Raw genomic sequence first — 17,880 nt, 5'->3', positions numbered from 1 at the left:
AATCTTCAGTAGCATTATTGTTCACAATTTGTTTTTTGTTTGTTAACTGCATGCAAAGAATCGTTGGTGCCTGTTAGAAACGGTGCCGGCTACTCCTCTCCAACCTGTAGGTGGCGTCTAGAACGTCCTCCTCAGTGAATTCGAGGTGCGAATAGGGTGCATAAAGCATATCATTCACTCAGAGGCCTGCAGTGTCTCAAGCGACAGCGTCTTAAAACTCTAGCTGTCGCCAATAAATAATGCGAGAACTGCCTCCTTAGAACTGCCACCTCCGGTACCGATAAAACCGGTAGTGGTGTCGGTACCGATAACACCAGTACCGACACCACCAATACCGGTACCACAGGCACCACGGGAAGGGGGGGGGGGGGGGTAACTCGTCGAGAAAGTCATTGTCTATAAAGAGAAAACGTGTTTTCCGTGTTCTAGACCCGGTCGCTCTCGGCAGTATGAAAGCTGCCACGTATAATAAAAAGTGTTTTCGACTTGGCTTTTCCAGAGTGACACAAGTGTGCTTTTGAAATCACGGATGTCTGGTTCGGCTCCTCTACGTGCAATGTTTTCGCCATTCGCTTGCGAAATGTTTTGATAGTTTGAATTCAAGGCGACCTCGGAGGCATGCATCGCTCAGCGCCATGGCGCCGGATGGAATTTTCAACCCTTTCTGCTTGGAAGCAGAAACACATTAACGAAATAGCGAAGTCAGGCTGGTTGGTTGGAACCGAACATCCGGTTATCTACTCAATAATAAAGAAGAGGCAGCCAGCGTGGCAAAAACAAACCAGCGTGATCAGCGCTAAACATGTACTAAGATATGTGCTTAGATTCGCATTTTTATCGTCGGCGAGGAGCTCAGTTCGACAATCACCCGCCGTGGTTGCTCAGTGGCTATGGTGTTGGGCTGCTGAGCACGAGGTCGCGGGATCGAATCCCGGCCACGGCGGCCGCATTTCGATGGGGGCGAAATGCGAAAACACCCGTGTACTTAGATTTAGGTGCACGTTAAAGAACCCCAGGTGGTCAAAATTTCCGGAGTCCTCCACTACGGCGTGCCTCATAATCAGAAAGTGGTTTTGGCACGTAAAACCCCAAATATTATTATCAGTTCGACAACAAAGCGCCAGTCCCACTTTAAACCAACAAATCTTGAAACTCGTGTGGATTAAATTAAATTATGAGGTTTTACGTGCCAAAACCACTTTCTGATTATGAGGCACGCCGTAGTGGAGGACTCCGGAAGTTTCGACCACCTGGGGTTCTTTAACGTGCACCTAAATCTAAGTGCACGGGTGTTTTCGCATTTAGCCTCCATCGAAATGCTGCCGCCGTGGCCGCGATTCGATCCCGCGACCTCGTGCTCAGCAGCCCAACACCATAGCCGAAACTCGTGTCGAAATTGTTGGCTTGTATACTGTACTGCGGGGCCGGAGCGAGTGATCGATGCTTGTATCGTCCCAAACAAATCTGTGCTGGACACCTGAGTCGTCGCAATCAGGCTAAACAAGTGAGCCTACCCGGTCCTCCCCCCCAACCCCCCTTTTTTTTCTTACTTGGGAAATTTTGATACTTTTGCACGGCGCGCATATACAAGGTGTTCAAAATTAAGCTTTATGGTTTTCCTAGAATTAGGCACTGGGAGGCACGCGAAAACCACCTGTTCGAATAAGTTATGTGGGCAGGGGGGCACAATGTGAGATGATAGTTATAGCTGCCAGCAGACCAATTAACTAAAATTAAATAATTAACTTTTTGTTGACTGCAGTAAGTGGGTATATTTGTATTGAAAAGTTATAGGCAGTCGTGTTTCTATACGGTATCAGTTGGAACAGTTCTATTAGCATGTCTGTGCTCCGAGATACCCGATTCTAAATTTTAATTGTCGTTCGAATGGTTACGCATACAAGAGTGAGGATGGGCGCAAAGCTCCTCCATGACGTGACGCGGCTGTTGCGTGCGGCGTTTAATCTGACAATGGAGCGGAGACATTGGCAAAGATGATAACTGCCCCCCTTCCCCTCTCGGCCAACGAAATAAAAAATCCAACAACCAAGAACCGCTGTCGTAACACGCGACCGCGCAGCCTGTAACGATTGCGGCAGCTGCCATGCCGAGATAATGGCGCGAGCGGAGAAACTGGAGGGCCAAGCGCGTGCGTACTGGTGACTAGACGAGCGGGCATGGTCCTTGCCTGGGCTACGCACATAAAGTTACTGCACAGTTCCAAGTATTGTAAGCTTTATTAAAAACAAGAGCAACAACTGGGTGCATGGCACACCGCGCTGTCATATCTTGATTTCGCCAGCCGAGAAGGGAAGGGGAAATGTTCTTATCTTTGCCTGTGCCTCCGCCCCGTTGTCAGGCTAAACGCCGCACGCAACAGCCGCGTCCCACCAGGGAAAAGCTTTGCGCCGATCCTCACTCTCTTGCGTGCGTAATCATGCGAACGACAATTAAAATTTGAAGTCGGATAGGTCGAAGCACAGACACGCTAGAAAAATTCTTCCAACTGATACTGTGTCGAAACACGACTGCCTCTAACTTTTCAATACAAACATACCCACTTACTGCAGTCGACAACAAGTTAATAATTCAATTTTAGTTAATTGGGCTGCTGACAGCGATAACTATTACCTCACATTGTGTCCCCCTGGCCACATACCTTATTTGCACCGGTGGTCTTCGTGTGCCTCCTGCAGTGCCTAACTAAGAAAACCATACAGCTTTATTTCGAACACCCGGTATACTATAGCGCTCACCATGAGCAGAAAAAGGGTGCCCGTGGTTCGAAGGGCTTCGAGGACACCGCGGTGCCGACATACGAAATAATGGTTCCAATTACTGGTATTTAGTTAGTTTTTCGTAGGTCGGAGCCTCCTACAGTCTTGGAGCTCCTTGCACAATGGGAGCGCTGTTGAAACATATTGAGCGCGATACTACATGTTACATATCATCTTATGTATAGCATATTTCACATTAGTCTATAGCGCTGCCACGAGTCGACGACAGCCTTCGTCTAAAAAAAAGATAGCTTGAAAGAGTTCGCCGGGCGCGTTGGCAATAAGCACCAACACTTTCACACACGTTCATTTAGATACGTCGATGAATTCTTGTTCCTGTCAAAAGTGTGGAGATTCCAAACAGCAAGCCACGTGTGCACGAACTCGTTTTCATTGCCTTAGTGCGTGCTTAATGGAAGTCTCCTAAAAGATAAAACAGACTGATTGCAGGCGTTTACATTCACGTGGATCGTCTGAGCTCGTTCTATTTACGACGTCCCTGTAAGAAGCATTTATTTTTTCATCTATCGCCACATTACAAACGCGACGCCTATGGCTGTAAACACTCTGCAATTGGCGCTCGCGCGCGCTGACCCCGCAATAGCATATACGTGTGCGAGCGGTCCTCACATTCCTTCCGCCCGAGACACCACTGTCGGCAAAAGTTGCTCATTCGTTTTAGGCAGACATCAGCGTTAACAAAACATGTCTATATAAAAACCGAACTGGAGTAACTCGAGTGTCTTGTGGCCCTAGCAACCTGCACTACACGCTAAATTATATGGGGCCGAATTCACGAAGCTTTTCAATCGTGAATACGGGCCCGCATTCACGGAAAGCTCTTACGCCATAATAGTTCGATAAGAGCAAATTCCAGCCAACCCTGATGCTGGACATAATGTCAGGAAAAGGCGGCCGGCCAATGGCAACGATCGCTCGCGAAAGAAAAGCTTTGCGAATACGGGCCCTACTCTGGCGTCCAGTAATAGAGCGCAGACAGCCGGTCTCAGCCGTTGTGTGTCTCTGCGCAGCCGGGAACTGAAGAACGAGCTGGAAGCCCTACACGGCCGAGTGCTGGACGCCGAAGCACGCGCCCGCAGCGAGGCTGGCACGCTGCGCAACAAGGTGCACACCGAGATCGCCGAGCTCAGCGTCCAGCTCGAGGACACCACGGCGCAGAACAACGAGCTCCAGAAGGCCGTGAAGCGGCAGGCCAAGCAGCTCATGGTGCGCGGCAGATATCTCTCTCTTCGGGCACAGCTTAGCCACATTTCTTGCCGCCTCTTGGTTGTAAAATTTCCCTCGCAAGTTGGAAGCCTTACCGAGGGCTATTTATACGCCTAGCCCAAGTTCTCTGCAACAGTTATTCTTTTGCACCGGCGGGGTGCTCTATATTTCCACTTAATTTTTAACATACTTTAACACGCAAGCTCAAAAAACGAATGTTGTTGACACCGCTAGTTAGTTTCGCGGTGATTTTATGGTGCATATTTGCTCATGAATAGCCATTCGCAGCTAGTTTCAGGCCAGTATGCAGCGGCATTTCAGTGCTAAATACACACTAATAGGTACAGCTTCTTCCGAACTAGTCGGCTCATCAATTTATTTATTTATTTATTTATTTATTTATTTATTTATTTATTTATTTATTTATTTATTTATTGTTAAAAAGACTGCCGTGACACAGGAATCCTTCCTAGGGGGAAGTCTCTAGAGCCAACGTTTCTATGGGAGGACTTCATCCTGACGAAGACGACTCCCCTTGTCGAAACATTGGCTCCAGTGACAATTTCTGTTCGATCACTGTTCATTACTTCAAGTCTCAATTTCTTTGTTAATCCCTCTCTTGTTTGGAATCATTCCTGTTACACTAACGTTAGTCCTGGTCCCAGGCGACCGCCCCCACAGTGGTTATCTCGCACGGCGGGCACGAATTAAAGCGAGAATCGAGAGGTTTTCGTGAGCTCACGTCGACGTCGGTTCTGTCTTTCTCGCTGTTTTTGCCCCCTCCGGCCGCCGCGGGTTGGCGAAGGACCTGCAGGCGTACTGCGACGAGATGCAGCGCCACATGCAGGGCGCTGTGGATGACCTGTCAACGGCCAACAAGCGTTGCCTGGACCTCCAGAACGAGGTGGACAGCTTGCGGTCCAACCTCGAGTCTGTAAGTGTGCTCTAACGATTGGCAATGCGTCGAAACGCGCATCACTTCAAGCATATGACTAATTAAACGTCCCTCTAAACGATAATTTAAGCATTTATGCAGCTGTAAAAGACTCTATCGTGCTTTTTTTTAACATTTTCTTCGTCTCAAAGTTTTTTTAAATCCCTACAAAAAGAAGCAACCTTCCGGAAAGCAGTTTTTTTATGCACTTCAGGACATAGTTTACAATGAAGCGGCCTTATTTGAAGCGGCTTATTGAAAATAAGGTTTTCACTCACTCACTCACTGGAAGACAACGCACTAATCATCCTAGGCCATTGTTTGGTTAAAAAAGACTTAAGAAGGGCAAATATCAATTCCTGTTAGATCTTGCTTGCTGCTATGCGGAGAATATTGAGTCATGTTATTGGGCGAAACAGCCTACCCTTAGTTTTTTGGAGGCCTGTATCTCCGTAGGCGAGACAGAAACCCCTACTGCCCTTTGACGGAGGTAAATTGTATTTCGTAAGCATCGTACCTCGACGAGCCACAACAGACAGACAAAGTGCGCTTCCGAACTGCCGAGATGAGAATTTATCTCTGTTTGCAAACAATAACCATCAACGCTGATAATTGCGCAACCCGTGTGGAGTCGCAACAAGATAAGAGAGAAAACAACAGCGAACCACCCAAAGCCATCTTTTCAGTAGGTGTCGCACAAGCCTTTCAGTCCTCGCTAACTTTTATGGTGAGCACGCTGATTTTATATGCCCGCAATGCTTTTACCACGGTTTTAAAGCGACGTCCAAAAGGGCAGCTCAGGCTGGTGGCGTAAGGCTGATGCTGAGCAACAGCACAGCGACAGGGAAAGACCGTTAGCACACGCATAAGCATGCGCACGAGAAACACACGCATTTGCGTCTTGTTGCTCGCTTGCGTCCTCTACAGTTCGAGCACTGTTATTTTCATTATGCGGAGTCCACTTGCATAGTAAGCTATTCTAATTTCAAACCTCCGTGACGTCAGGCGTTCAAGAAGCGCCAGCTACTTTGCATCGTTGCTAAACCTTGCCCTATGGATAAGGTTTAGGTTTTGCCTAATGGGCCATTCTCGGCGAATGTTCTTTTCTAAACATTTTTTTACCGAAAATTGTTTCAGTGCATTTCTTACTTGTCTTTCTCTGCCAGGCATGAAAGGCCACCAGAGGTGTTCTCTTTGCCCGATAGTGTATCAAAATTAGAAGCTTCAACAGAAATATTTTTAGATCGCAAATGCAAGAAGCAAAATACTTTTCTATTTGCATTTGCATTTGATGAAAAACTACCTATCCTGTATAGAGTAAAATGCTGTTGCTCGTTTCAGGCTGTATTCTATTCTGCTTTTTTTATTATATCCGTATATAACAGTTTTCAGTTGAAAGTTATGGCAGACTGCATATCAAGTGTCGCTACAGATGCAAACTCACCAAATGCAAAAATCATAGCGATTACATTACGCCGTTTTTCGACTTTCTTTTCAACAGTACTCCTATAGAGGCAGAACAAGCCTTTCTTTTTTTCTTTTTACTATACTCTATACAGAACTGTGCATCTACTCTACCACGAACTCTACCACGAGGTTTTTCAGTCTTGACGGTTTCGTCTCGTATTTACAAGTCACCGTGTGCGTTAACCTTTCAGTTCCTGCTACCAGGAAAATGCCAAGCAGCTACTTTGTAAGGGCCACAGAAACATGGTCCAACGACATGACTAAGTTTTACATGTACATAGTTAAAATACAGAAGCCCATTGATTTGAAACAGAAATGTCTCAACTCTGGGGACTATAATTCAAAACCGGCCCTACTCAAGACTATATGCGTAAGGTCCTCCCACTGGCAGTAGCCGCAATGTTGATATGCAGCCGCTGATGCCAAGTACCGCGGCGCATCGCCGCGTCGTCTACAGTGCATGGATCACCCGGTTACAACAAGTGGCTGGCACAAAATGTGAACGGTCATCGGAATTGAGTCCCGGCAGATGCATTGTGTGACCGCGCACGCCTAGTTCGCCATGTTCGCGCTGAATGTGACGTCTATATACTTCCGTCGCGGATGCGTTCGCACTCTTGCGTTCTTTTTGTTCGTTGGGTACGCTCATATTTTTGAACGTCATTGTCAACCGGAGGGTTAGAAAAGTAACACTGCCGATCGATCCCGTATAGGTGACGTCTGCTGAGCGGCCGCGACAATGCGCATGTGTTTGATGATGGCGTTGTCAATGTCGATCGAAAAGCGAGCGAAGAACGAGGGACTTCCAGTTGCTCGCATCTTAGAGACAGCAGTGTGCCTGAAGCTTATCAAAACATGCGCGTACTGTTTTTATCGCAGGGGCTGGGCATGAGCCGATACGCCAGTTTGTACGTAAGTCGAGACAGCGATTGGCATGCTACGGTGCGGCATCATGCTCTGCCGTTGCACCGTGCTTCGCTCCGCAGCTTTCCGCTTTTGGCGCACCGCCATTCATTCATTTCTTACTGGGCATTGCTTGACGCTTACGCTCGTCGTAGCTCTCGGCGTTGCTTTCCGTCGTTCTTCCCTCCAGATTGTGTCCTATGCGCAGGGAATGCGTCACATCTAGCCGCACGGGCCGGGCTGCCTGCGGCGAGGGGTCCTCAGGAGAAGAACGACAAGCCAACAGCGACAGCACAGCAAACATGACCCTTAGGGCACACGGAGCAAGTAGCGACGCTAGCTCAGAAAAAGTAAGTGGCCACCACTTGTCAGCGCTTATTCAAGAAAAAATAATACAGTCTGGTTAACTATTGACTGACCATCGTCTGACTAACTAAAATCTACCGTGTGATTATCAAAGAGCACATGCTGATTGGGGCCTCTTATATAGGCTGAAGCATTAAAATATTTATTTTGTTGTGTGTTGTGAGTGCTCGATTATCGCACTTCATCGACACGTGCATGGTTTAACTTAAACCACAAGCTACAGACCTTCACGGGTAAATATACGACATCCATGCAAGACGTTCGCTGGTTCTCGGTACGCTGCAGTGGTTGACAGGTGAGTTTATTGAGTCTTAAAGACGAATAAACCTAAGCAACTTTCAACTTTTTCTGGACATTTCCTTCTTTGCAGCCACGAGCCCTTACTAGTATCATTACATTTACCATTACAACACTTTTTGCGCTTCTCCAGGACACGAAGGGCCGAATTCACAAAGCTTTTCGTCCATAAGCGCTCTTTGCCATATAGGCCGGCCACGTTCGCTAATAATATGATCAGCTTCAGGGTTGACTGGCATTTGCGCTTACGAACAATTCTAGCGCAAGAGCTTTTTTTTTCTTTCTTTCCCCTACCACTATGAGAGCTTAGTTTTGGACCCACAACCCAAAATCAGATGAACAAAAAAAAAGAAAAAGAAAAGAGAGACGGAGCAAACGATTCGCGCCTCATTTCTTCCACTAACAGCACTGTCATCTGGACGACATGACCAGCGTGCGGTGGCAGTGCGAAAACATTTGCAGATGACTATGGGCTCGCGACATCCTTCTCGGTGCACGACAACGCGTGTGTACAGGGGATTAAAAAAAAAGCAAGTGTAAGGGTGCATACGCAATCCAGGCACGCAAATGACTCGGAACTCTTGATCATTCTTTAGCTGGCGCTGTTTGTTACCTGCTTCGAACCACAAAGCACAAAACACCGCCGTGTCATGTTCCAGAATTAGGGCGTCGTAGTTGAAAGAATACAAGATGCTGCAGAACTGGTCTGCTCCAGTCCTTCGTGAAATTTGTTGACGCTGCCGATTTAATTAGTGCAGTGGGTGACAGACGGTTCTGTAAGTTTACCACGAATTAGCAATCACCTGGTTCACTCCTTTCTAACATGAAAGAGGGAGAAGGCCGTTCCTTCTCGTTCTCGGGTGTCAATAAATGCTATACAGTAGTGTTAATTACCGCAATAGCTAAAATATATGCGCACTTAGCTATGCATGAGCCGCTCCTTTGGTAGCACCATAAATTGGAAACAACAGTCTGTCGAAGGACAGTTTTGAACTCGTCTGTTGAAGGACAGTTTGGAGCTTCGTAAGCACTATGCCAGCTAATTTCTGCAGTGTTCAGAACCTGAAGAGCGCTTGGAATGACTTAGAACCACATTTATGACATCGACGCCAGACAAGTCGCCTGACACCGACTTCAGAAGCGACGTCCACGCGAAAGGATGACAATTCGATAAGGGACGCATAAGAAGGGGACGCGGATGCAACTGATAATAAAGTAGAAAATATCTTAGAACGAGAAAACATCAAATAACGGTTTAGTTATTTAATGCGAAGGTAAAAGAGGCACTAGGCTTGTCATTCCGGTTGCATACTATTTGCGTTGAATTTCTGGTTCCGACTGGGCTCCTGTCTGGCTTTAATTTGCTCAAATTGAGCCCAAGCGTCTTTTTTTTCTCCCAACGCAGAGAAAATGAGGAACATCGCACTGGGTGCATGGGCCCTCACCTCTGTGACGTTATCTCCGGGGAAACATTGTGGCCCTTAGAAGACATTGACGCTGCCTGATAGCTTGAAGTCAGAGAGGTGGCACTTGTGTTTGAAGACAACTCTTCCGCACGCAGGAGCTACAGACCTTTCAGACGCGGTTTAGCTTCTGGAATGGACTTGGCTAAGCGGCCACGTGGCATGCCTGGCGTCGTCCCGCTCTCTCTGATAAGGACCCCAGTCATCTGACGAGACGCCGTCTAGAGACGAAAAACGCAGTCTAGTCGCCCCTCACCTATACATTTTGCGCGACCTTTGCGTTATCTGCGCGGTGCGTATCCGCGGCTCGCTCACATCAGCGGAAAGGGAGAGAAAGTATAACCCCGTGATAACGAGTTCAAGTTGGTTCTTCGTCGAGATGGAGAGAACGTAATGACACGCGGGAACGGTGTGCTATCATTTTATAGTGCGTTAAGTACTGCCTCACGCGGATGTCGTCCGACGCTGCTTATCTGCTACGGCATTCTAGCCGAAAATCTCGGTTCCATCCGATACAAAGGTGCTCAGTTCTAAGAAGGCGCTAGATGACGTAAGACGTAAGACTAATGCTATGTTCAGACTACGTTCGTAAGGCGCCGATTTTTCGTAACATGCGTAAGCGGAAGCGCAACAAGCGTGTGCGTCTAGTTCAGACTGCGAACGTAAAGGTACCAACGTGCTCAATTCACGCAAAAATCGTGGGTGAGAGTGTTAAAGGGTCGGCAACATTTACGACTGTGATATTACGACCGTTGCGACACAGCCAATGACCGATAAGCTTTCAGTTTTCAACAGCCGGTGACGACACTTCCGTCCTCCCGTCTGCAGACAGCTCCGGGCAGGGGAAATGCCATTCCGCCATTCCGTGCGCACGATTTGGTTGGCTGTGTTCGTGAAAATTTGTGCAATGCGCCTTCCGAGACTGTTTTCAGTTCATCTGGTTTATCCGCCGAGGAAATCGATGGCCGCAGATGCGTGCTCCGCACTTCGATGAGTGGTCTCACTAGGTTTTCAAGAAAGCGGAACTGCTGGAGCGACATGCGCATGAAGTTATCAAACATCACAGCGTTACCAACTCGGAGCTTGGCGAAAAGGTTGTGAAAATCGCCGTCCACGGCCCTGTCGAGAAATACTTGCCGCTCCCAAACGCTTCTGCGTCGCCTTCGTCGTCTTTGTGCGATTGAATACATGACTATAAGTTTGTTTTGAGCGTGAATTTCTTCGATCTCGGACAGCGCTCGCATGTTGACAGGAGCCATATTGGACCGCTGGTGACGTCGATTCTGCAGCTCCGAATTTGATTGGCCTGTTGTAAAAACCGTAATTTACGCAACAGTAAATGTGAACAAACGTGTCAGCTTAACTACCGTAACTTTTTTTACAGCCGTTACGTTCGATACGCCGAAAGAGCTGTTACGCGCGTTACGACCGTAGTGTGAACATAGCCTAACACGTATCGCCCCATAGTTCTTGAACAGGATTGTTGTGGATCTTTTTTTTTAGACACATAAAATGGACGAAAAGATTACTCGCGTGTCCATTTCCCCGTCATAAGAAAAGCATAAAAGATGTAAGCATAATTAAAATAATCGACCACATTTAGAACGAAAGATGAAATAAGATGGAGAGCAAAGGCAAAATGAATTGCTTATCATAACACTATTTCTTAAAAAATAAACACATGAGCACAGTCTGGTTGGACTCGGCGTTAAATGACAGATCCTAGCTACGACCAATGCCCCCAGAAAAGCGCTCCCAACATTGACAGCATATACTAAGCAGTGCCCGAATTCACAATGTTTTCCTCTTGTAAATCCTGTTTGCCATTGACAGACAACCTTCGCCAACATTATGTCCAACATCACGATTGATTATGAGCTACTCTTATGAGCATGTGAAGGGTAATACGAGCCCGAAGACCGAATTCACAAAGCTTTTCGTTCGTAATTGTTCTTTGGCATTGGCCGGTCGCCTTCGCCTATATTTCACGCCGCTGTCTTGATAAAAAAGCTTCATCAACATCGGCCCTCGGGCAAGTCCACGTACGTTTGTTCGAAATGAAAGCCGAACGAGTATCGCTATAGATAAGGAAACGGAATGAATGGACTTACGAAGAGGACAACGTACTTGTAATAATTTCTGACCATGCATGCGTCCTACGCATGCCGTCAAAATAGCAGCCATGTACGAATCAGGTTTTAAACAAAACAAAAAAGTTTCCGAGAGCATGTGAAGCGATAGGATACAAGTGCTACGCAGTTATCTTGGTATGAGGCCATCGAAACCAACCAAAGGCAGACCCACCCACCAGTGGTGCCCTCATGTCCCCGAGTAGTCAGCCGCTCAGCCGTGCTCGGCGTGAAAGTGTTCGTCAAGCGCGTAGCAAGGGCTCGACACACTGCTGTCTTACTCGATTTCGTCAGCAATGACTACAGGCGGTTGAGTGAAATGGAGGTGCAATTAAGACGACAACCGTTTTCCTCCTTTTTTTCTTTTTCTTGCGTTTTATGAGCGCAATAAGCGTGCGCGTTGTCACATATTCCAGCGCGTCTAACAAAAGGGAGGTGTGCAGCCTTTCGTCCAACGCTGCATTTCGCACGCTGCACTGTGTGATAAATTGTCGGCCCACTGAATTTCGCGAATGACGCGTAGTAGCGACGGAAACCTGCGTACTGTATTATTTGTTTTTTTTTTTAACCCACGGCGAATGCACCCCTGTCATCCGGAATGCACAATGACTTACGATTGCTTTTAACGTATTGAGGCTACACCTGGGCTCTATGGACCATGCAGTGTGGGGCTTTCCATTAATATTGACCACCTGTGGTCCGTTCATACGTACACGAACCACAGTCCACTGGCATTTTAGCATTCCATGCCAAATCAATCTCAATTAATCGTGTTTCAAAGTCTAGTGTCATGGTTACATACGTTGCTAACACAGCCCGAATACATAATACAGCACACCTCGTCTCGAATGAAATATTTTGCGTTTGCAGCGTCCCTCAGTCACTAAGGCTCCCGAGATGACCACATACGCTCATTACGTAATGCGTAAGCAAGCATTGTGGACAAATACAAGCTGGTAGTCGCATTTCGCGAAGGTTGTGGGATCGTTCCCCACCTCCGGCAAGTTGTTTTTTCATTCACTTTCATTTCCATTGATTTATCGTTTCTTTATTTCATTTATTAAGCACAAGTAATTTCCCCTATGTTGCCCTTGGTGTCGGTGTTAACAACTTCACAATGTTGCACGGGCGTCTTATTATGACAACAAGGGATGCATCGAACGAATTCGTGCCTCGCATCTTCTGCAGCCGTCTAGAGACGAAAAACGCAATCTAGTCGCCCCTCACCTATACATTTTACGCGACCTTTGCGTTATCTGCGCGGTGCGTATCCGATGCTCGCTCACATCAGCGGAAAGGGAGAGAAAGTATAACCCCGTGATAACGAGTTCAAGTTGGAGGTTCTTCCGTCGAGATGGAGAGAACGTAATGACGCGCGGGAACGGTGTGCTATCATTTTATAGTGCGTTAAGTACTGCCGACGTCCGACGCTGCTTATCTGCTATGGCATTCTAGCCGAAAATCTCGGTTCCATCCGATACAAAGGTCCTCAATTCTAAGAAGGCGCTAGATGACGTAAGACGTAAGACTAACACGTATCGCCCCATAGTTCTTCAACAGGATTGCTGTGGATCGTTTTTTTTTTTTTAGACACATAAAATGGACGAAAATATTACTCACGCAGCAGATTACAGCAGAAAAGATTACTTATGCTATGTTCAGACTACGTTCGTAAGGCGCCGATTTTTCGTAACATACGTAAGCGGAAGCGCAACAAGCGTACGCGTCTAGTTCAGACTGCGAACGTAAAGGGCCGTTTATAGTCCGACGTAACGCACGCGCGCGCGCGCGCGCGCGCTCGCTACGTCACGTCGGCGAAAACGACACCTCTATAGTCGGGCGCACCGGCGCAGCTAACGTAACTGGCGGCTTCCAACGCGCTCCGACGGGCCCGGCGCCGATTTGGCTCCGGAGCCATTCGCGCGTCGAAGTCGGCGGAACTCAGGCACCACAATGCATTGCGCGCGAAGAAAAAGGCGCCAACACAACTCCGCAGACGGCTTTTGCGGACGGCGCGCGACTTGGCGAACCTTCTGCGCATGCTCCGAAGATAGCAGCCTACGGCGCGCGCGTTGAAGTATAGAGGGGATGGCATCTCGGTTGGCGCAGCGCAACCGACGCAACGTGACTGACCGCGAGCGACGCTCGCCCGCGCGCCGATAACGTCGGACTATAAACGGGCCTTAAAGGTACCAACGTGCGCAATTCTCGCAAAAATCGTGGGTGAGAGTGTTAAAGGGTCGGCAACATTTACGACTGTTATGTTACGACCGTTGCGACACAGCCAATGACAGATAAGCTTTCGGCTTTCAACAACCGGTGACGACACTTCCGTCCTCCCGTCTGCAGACAGCTCCGGGCGCGGGAAGTGCCATTCCGCCATTCCGTGCGCACGATTGGCTGTGTTCGTGAAAATTTTTGCAGTGCGCCTTGCGAGACTGTTTTCAGTTCATCTGGTTTATCCGCCGAGAAAATCGATGGCCGCAGATGCGTGCTCCGAACTTCGATGAGTCGTCTCATTAGGTTTTCAAGGAAGCGGAACTGCTGGGGCGACATGCGCATGATGTTATGAAACATCGCAGCGTCACCAACCCGGGGCTTGGCGAAAAGGTTGTGAAAATCGCCGTCCACGGCCCTTTCGAGAAATACTTGCCGCACCCAAACCCTTCTGCGTCGCCTTCGTCGTCTTTGGGCGATTGAATACATGACTATAAGTTTGTTTTGAGCGTGAATTTCTTCGATCTCGGCCAGAGCTCGCATGTTGGCAGGAGCCATATTGGACCGCTGGTGACGTCGATTCTGCAGCTCCAAATTTGATTGGCGTGTTGTAAAAGCCGTAATTTAAGCAGCAGTAAATGTGAACAAAGGTGCCGGCTTAACTGCCGTAACGTTTTTTATAGCCGTTACGTTCGATGCGCCAAAAGGGCTGTTACGCGCGTTACGACCGTAGTGTGAACATAGCATTACAACACTGTTTTCAGTTCATCTGGTTTATCCGCCAAGGAAATCGATGGCCGCAGATGCGTGCTCCGAACTTCGATGAGTGGTCTCACTAGGTTTTCTTGGAAGCGGAACTGCTAGGGCGACATGCACAGGAAGTTATGAAACATCACAGCGTCACCAACTCGGAGCTTGGCGAAAAGGTTGTGAAAATCGCCGTCCACGGCCCCGTCGAGAAATACACGCCGCTCCCAAACCCTTCTGCGTCGCCTTCGTCGTCTTTGTGCGATTGAATACATGAATATAAGTTTGTTTTGAGCGTGAATTTCTTCGATCTTGGCCAGCGCTCGCATGTTGACAGGAGCCATATTGGACCGCTGGTGACGTCGATTCTGCAGCTCCAAATTTGATTGGCCTGTTGTAAAAGCCGTAATATACGCAGCAGTAAATGTGAACAAAGGTACCGGCTTAACTGCCGTAACGTTTTTTACAGCCGTTACGTTCGATACGCCGAAAGAGCTGTTACGCGCGTTACGACCGTAGTGTGAACATAGCTTTACGCAGCAGTTATGTAAATTGACGCAGGAAGTATCGAGAGAACAGGACCACCATGGACCGCTTTGGTCAGGGTATCCGCCATTTTTTTCATAAAAGAGCCCTTATGGCCAGGCACCAACACTAACCTAATTAGGTTAAATGATAATGCCCTAAAAAATTAAATGCACGCAATAGATGAGAACAGCTATTTGCTGTCAGCGACGAAAATAGCGAAAATAGAAATTCGTTTCTATGATAACTGTCGATATTGATAAACTCGGTTTCCGTAGTACTAATACGAACTATAGGAATTCAGCCAGAAACACGGCTATGAAGTCAGAAATCCTAATCAAAAGATGACCAGTCAAGAATAGGAGAGCACTGTGAGGCGCCTGTCGCAACTACAGCATTTATCGCTAAACTCTTAAGTTATCTTGTAAAATTCCATTTAATATATTGGGTGTTCTTTGTTTTTTAACTGCACCAACCTTTTCAAAATCCTGCGGCATATAGCACAATTGCAACCGTTGAACTAAATTACTCGATGAGGATACCATTACTTTTACGGGAAATCAAAATATATAATTAAATAAATAACATAACGACGCAAATACAATTTTATTTAATTACTTTACGGCACATATTGCAATTCACTAATTATAGCCGGTTAGTTTACAAGGCGTGTCGACTTGGAACGAATTCTCACGACTGCTCCAGTTTCGAGATATTCATATTTAAAGTGTCCGACAAAATGCACCTGTGTTCCAGTTCATTTTTTGTAACAAAACGCCGTTTCGTGCATTGAAGCACAAAAATTAACTGGAACACCGCGCTTGTTCACGTGCCAGACACACGCTCTACATAACACGAAACGAGGGCTGCAACAATATGTCACGGCCTTGTAAGCGACTTGTGAACTGCTTGCAGATGGATCTCTACGTCAGAAAGGAGACAACGCTCGTATAACGTTAGGTGAAAGGTTAAATAATATGGTTGGAGTAGTCGCTTCTGCATAGCTTTATGAAAATTTCGCGCAACTCTTATGCGGACGCAAAAGGAAGACGAATACAGCAAGTGCCAACAGCCCAAGCGGCTAGCTCGTCGCGCTCCTTCTCACCGCCGGCATCCACTCAGCGCACTCAGTGTGCATCACCGCGTACACTCCGGCGTGTATTCCGGAGACCGCAGCTGGTACTTTGAAAGAGCTATTGTTTGTAAGCATTAGGTCGGGCTTGGGAACAATGCTTCGGTCTGGCACAGTTGGCGCATACGTTTCAAGTATATATCAGTACGTCCAATCTCATTAATTTTGGAACTTCGCCCTGATCAAGAGCCAGCAGCTTTCGCTCTAAGTTTAGAGGGAGATAATTATTTAGTTCCTTCTACCTTGTGCGTGAGACATCACCGCTAGAGGATGCGGCGGCAAGTATCTGTCGTTCAGCATTTGAGGGAGGGCCAACCCGCCGCGGTGGCTTGGCGGACATGGTGTTGCGTTGCTAAGCGCGAAGTAGCGGGATGAAATCCCGGCTGCGGCGGCCGCATTTCGATGGGGGCGAAATTCAAAAACGCCAGTGTTCCATGCATTGGGGTACGTCAACGATCCCCTGGTGGTCAAAATTAATCGTGCGTGCCTCATAATCAAATCGTGGTTTTGGCACGTAAAACGCCACAATTCAATTCAAGAGAAAACGGCCTGCAGCCCTCAAATGAGAACAGTGACTTGGCAGCACCACAAGACAATCGGAGACGCCACCACCAAGGTCATATAAAAATGAAACTCCATAAGCGTCTGATGCAGTTGTAATGCATGACACATACTTTACATACACCAGAGTCGCTCTCATACAACGTGCGCAGTTCACTTGCGCTACAAGGAAACAAGTCAAGATGAACACGTTCATAATTACTTGATCGAAGGCACTATGTAACAGCCTCATTGACTGCACTATGTAACAGACTCAAGAGAGTGTTCCTTTTTTCTAAGCAGCATATCGTATGCAGGTAACTTATGTTTCGTTTCATTTCGTATTTATTTTTAGCAATTAGACAAAACCGTATATACGAGGTGGCATCTGATAGTTTCGACACTGGCTTTTTTTTCTGAAAAAGAAAAGTAATTTATTTGTGTGCATTCACACACTGTCACTTTCCAACTAGTCCCCTTGCGCGGCAATACAGCGCTTCCTGTGTTCCTGCCACATTCCAAATATTTGCTGAAAGTGTTCTTTCCTGTACGAGTAAAACAATTTATGCGATTCATGCTTGGTTTCTGCAGTGTCGAAACGGCAACCCTTGAGCTGGGATTTTAATTTTGCAAAGACATCGAAATAAGTAGGAGCCAAATCTGACGAGTGGGGTATAGGCACAATCTTGTTTCCGGTGGGAAAGTCGTGTGTGCGCTGTGTTCTGTGAGAGGGTGCATTTTACACTTGCAGCGACCAGCTCCTCGTGCGCCCAATATCGGGTTGTTTTGTCCAAATGGCTTCCCCCAGACACCCTAAAATTTGGCAGCAAATATTGCTGTTCATAATCTGGCCATCCGGGACGAATGTCTGACGCACAATACCGTGAATGCCGAAAAGCACCATTAGCATGCACTTCGTACCACAGAGATCTCCTTTTTCTAGCTAAACGTCATAATTTGCTACTTCAAAAACTTGACAAATCTACAAATAATGAAATTTCTATAAGTTTATATGCGAATAATACTTTTTCTGTTCGACTAACGCCAATTGGGCAGATGAGTTTTTACAGAAGTCCTGTACCGTACAGAAACCACATATCACATAATGTAAAAACCCATGCACAAGATTGTTCCCTAGTGCGAAAGCCACCTCTCG

At 47.2% G+C, this 17,880-nt stretch overlaps 2 protein-coding genes across 8 annotated transcripts in view; one reads left to right on the top strand and one right to left on the bottom strand.

Moving 5' to 3' along the window:
- Nucleotides 1–17,880, bottom strand: part of LOC135900082 (cytochrome b5-like) — an 84,269-nt gene that overhangs the window by 45,133 nt on the left and 21,256 nt on the right. Inside the window, exon 1 of one of the 4 annotated variants that reach the window (XM_065429535.2) lies at nt 9,417–9,626. The exons of the other annotated variants lie outside the window; for them this stretch is intronic. Coding sequence (XP_065285607.1) covers nt 9,417–9,463 — 47 coding nt within the window. The 5' untranslated portion in view covers nt 9,464–9,626. Of the gene's footprint in view, nt 1–9,416; nt 9,627–17,880 lie in introns of those variants that run through there. 4 annotated transcript variants of the gene reach the window in all.
- LOC135900081 (uncharacterized) overlaps nt 1–17,880 on the top strand; it is a 39,897-nt gene that overhangs the window by 18,686 nt on the left and 3,331 nt on the right. The window contains exons 2-5 of one of the 4 annotated variants that reach the window (XM_065429529.1): nt 3,809–4,004; nt 4,819–4,938; nt 7,285–7,317; nt 7,517–7,658. In XM_065429529.1, coding sequence (XP_065285601.1) covers nt 3,809–4,004; nt 4,819–4,938; nt 7,285–7,317; nt 7,517–7,534 — 367 coding nt within the window. In that variant the 3' untranslated portion in view covers nt 7,535–7,658. Of the gene's footprint in view, nt 1–3,808; nt 4,005–4,809; nt 4,939–7,284; nt 7,318–7,516; nt 7,659–17,880 lie in introns of all 4 variants that reach the window. The other 3 variants (XM_065429528.1, XM_065429532.1, XM_065429531.2) reach the window with 3 other exon arrangements.

This window comes from Dermacentor albipictus, chromosome 1, assembly GCF_038994185.2.
Source record: "Dermacentor albipictus isolate Rhodes 1998 colony chromosome 1, USDA_Dalb.pri_finalv2, whole genome shotgun sequence".
NCBI classification, from domain to species: domain Eukaryota; kingdom Metazoa; phylum Arthropoda; class Arachnida; order Ixodida; family Ixodidae; genus Dermacentor; species Dermacentor albipictus.
This window is presented reverse-complemented; position numbering and strand designations above follow the sequence as displayed.